The following is a 2,710-nucleotide window of genomic DNA, read 5'->3' as shown; positions in this document are numbered from 1 at the left end:
GCTGTCCACGAGGCAGGGGGCGCGCCCTAGGGGGGTGGGCGCGCCCCCCACCCTCGTGGGCAGCCGGGACTCTTCTGGCCTGCTTCTGGTACTCCGTGGGCTTCTTCTGGTCCAAAAATGATCCCTGTCAAGTGGCACGTCAATTGGACTCCGTCTGGTTTTCCTTTTCTGCGATACTCTAAAACAAGGAGAAAACAGAAACTGGCACTCGGCTCTAGGTTAATAGGTTAGTCCCCAAAAATCATATAAAAGTGTATAATAAAGCCCATTAAACATCCAAGATAGATAATATAACAGCATGAATACTTCATAAATTATAGATACGTTGAAGACGTATCACGGAGCGGCAGGAGTAGTTCCGGGGGGCGCCGGCCGACGCCGCCTACAACAACCATCTCTCCAGGAGCACGTGCAGGTCGAGGAGCAGCTCGCCGCCGGTAGGGCGGTCGCGCCGGACGCGGACCTGACGGAGTAGGAGGCGCTGCTCGAGTCCTACCACTCTGCTCATGAGATCCGCCTCGCCCGCTCTCGGTACCGCCAGTGGGTGGCGAAGGTAGCAGCCGCCTACAAGGAGAGCGACGACACGGGCGAGGCGGTGTTCGGCGAGACCGACGAGGAGGAGGAGGACATCACCGAATGCGCGCCCCGCCGCGATGACCACGAAGTCTGCACGTTTGCGGGCACCGCCGACAGTGAGGAAGAGTAGTGCACGGTAGGTCGCCGCCGCTCATGACTGAGGAAGGCCACCTCTCCTCCCCTCCCACCGATGCCAAGCTTGGTGAGCTCAGCATCGTCAGCCGATTAGTCGCTTGGCGGTGACGTGGAGGCAGACAGCTTCACTTCCTGGGTCTCCAGAGGCGGAGCTGGAGAGCGCTGAGGCGGAACTAGAGACGGTGAAGTTTCAGTTCTCGGGGCTCATGGCCGGACATGGGGAACGGACGATGACAACCATTTAGATTAGGTATTAATTATACCTCCAGAGCCAGACTAGCACCGCTTTGATGTAAATGTAATGAAACATGTTTGTATGAAATCCAGACGTATTTATATGAAATCCGCCCGGTTTGATCGAATTTCGTCCGGTTGGTTCGAGTTATTTTCAAAATCTATGCGGCTACGGTTGGATGGTGGCCTCCCATATCCGTGTTTGCGGACTGGTACCACCTGTCCGCGGACGGATGCGGAAGATAACTTGCGGGTTGCCGTTCTAGATGTCCTAACAAGTTCTAGTTTGTGCACTGGTCATCCTAGTTCACCTGAAGATTCGGGAAAAACAGAGACGGAGAATCTTCTAAACCATGGACAACTCTGTTCAGGAGGTATTGGAAGCCATCGTCAAGGATTGTTTTTTGGAAACGGAGACAAAAGATTTGCCTCATATATTAAATAAGAAGGAGATAGAGTTTGTTACAACAACGCGCTAAAAAGCGGCATGACAATTATTCCGCAATAAGAAAGACCCTAATTTCTTCTCCCCAGCCTTGACCCAAAGATTAGTCTAATCGACGATGGTGTTGAGTAGAATGTGAGGAGGCGCGCTCTTGTGCCGGAACACTCTTGCGTTGCGCTCGTTCCAGATGACTCACGAGACAAGCATGGCAATAGATGCCTTCGCTTTACGGTCACCATAGCCCGCAGCGCATGTGCTCGCCCACCACCCCTTGACGAAGTCGAACAGGTGCCAACCGGAAGTGTCCAGATCATGAATGTGAAGCTTCTGGATCACCATGGCCCAAAGACGAAGAGTGAAGCGGCACCGAAAGAAGAGGTGAGGGCCACATTCCTGGACCCCTCTGCATAAAGGACATGGGCCACAGTTTGGCCATCCACGCCGCTGCAATCTATCGGCAGTGCAGATCCTGTCCTGGAGCGCGAGCCAAGCAAAGAACTTGACCTTCGGGGGGGGGGGCAAATCTTCCATACCAATTCGTCCAAGGGCGGTAGCACCAAACCCAAGAATTGCGCCCTGTAAGCGGAAGCCGCAGAGTAGAGCCCAGAACTCGTATGCTTCCACAGAATATCGTCCTCAAACAAGCTCATCCAAGTGCACCTCTTGCAGCAAAGTCCAGAGGGTGAAGAACTGCGAAACATGCTCAACGGAGACCGTATCAGGTGGCCTGATTTTGATGATCCAAGCATTCTCCTTGAGGGCCTCCCTAACCTTCCAGCGCTTCCGCGAGGAAGCCGCGAAGATGAGCGGAGCGGTGTCCTTGGGCCTGCGACCAAGAAGCCAAGGGCACTCCCAGAAGGGAGTCTTCGCACCGTCTCCAACTGTGATTGTTGTGCATGCATAGAAGAAGCTGAGATCACCCTCATCACATGGGTTATCGTCACCCGCCCAGAGCCTAGCAGGCTCCTTCCACTCGTACCAAGGCCACCGCAGCCTAAGGGTCCGAGCGAACTTATCGGTGTTGAGGACACCAAGGCCACCAAAAGCAAGCGGCCTACTCACAATGTCCCAGTTGACCTTGCACTTAGCTCCCATGGTTTTATCGGACCCAGACCAAAGAAAGGCCCGTTCGAGCTTATCGATGCTTTGCAGGATGGAGGGCTAAATGGCAAGCCGCGTGATGAAGTAGATCACTTGGGAAGCAAGCACCGACTTGACAAGAGCGATGCGGCCAATGGTGGTGATGTTCTGGCCCTCGTATGTTGTCAATCTGCTCGCAATCGTCAAGGATTTTAGAGTGTGAAAGCCGCCGGCTGCTTC

General features: G+C 54.1%; 1 protein-coding gene across 1 annotated transcript; it reads right to left on the bottom strand.

Moving 5' to 3' along the window:
• Positions 1-2,026: 2,026 nt before the first annotated feature.
• Positions 2,027-2,485, bottom strand: LOC141026131 (uncharacterized). Its single transcript, XM_073502107.1, has one exon. It carries the CDS (start codon positions 2,483-2,485, stop codon positions 2,027-2,029), a length of 459 nt encoding a protein of 152 aa, XP_073358208.1.
• Between the last annotated feature and the right edge of the window lie 225 nt (positions 2,486-2,710).

Source organism: Aegilops tauschii, chromosome 6 (genome assembly GCF_002575655.3).
Source record: "Aegilops tauschii subsp. strangulata cultivar AL8/78 chromosome 6, Aet v6.0, whole genome shotgun sequence".
Lineage (NCBI taxonomy): Eukaryota > Viridiplantae > Streptophyta > Magnoliopsida > Poales > Poaceae > Aegilops > Aegilops tauschii.
The sequence above is the reverse complement of the archived record's forward strand: the minus strand, read 5'-3'. Positions and strand labels throughout refer to the sequence as shown.

What these genes read in the sequence shown, in the direction of transcription:
- LOC141026131 (XM_073502107.1), bottom strand. Translation starts at nt 2,485, where the DNA reads ATGGGAGCTAAGTGCAAGGTCAACTGGGACATTGTGAGTAGGCCGCTT.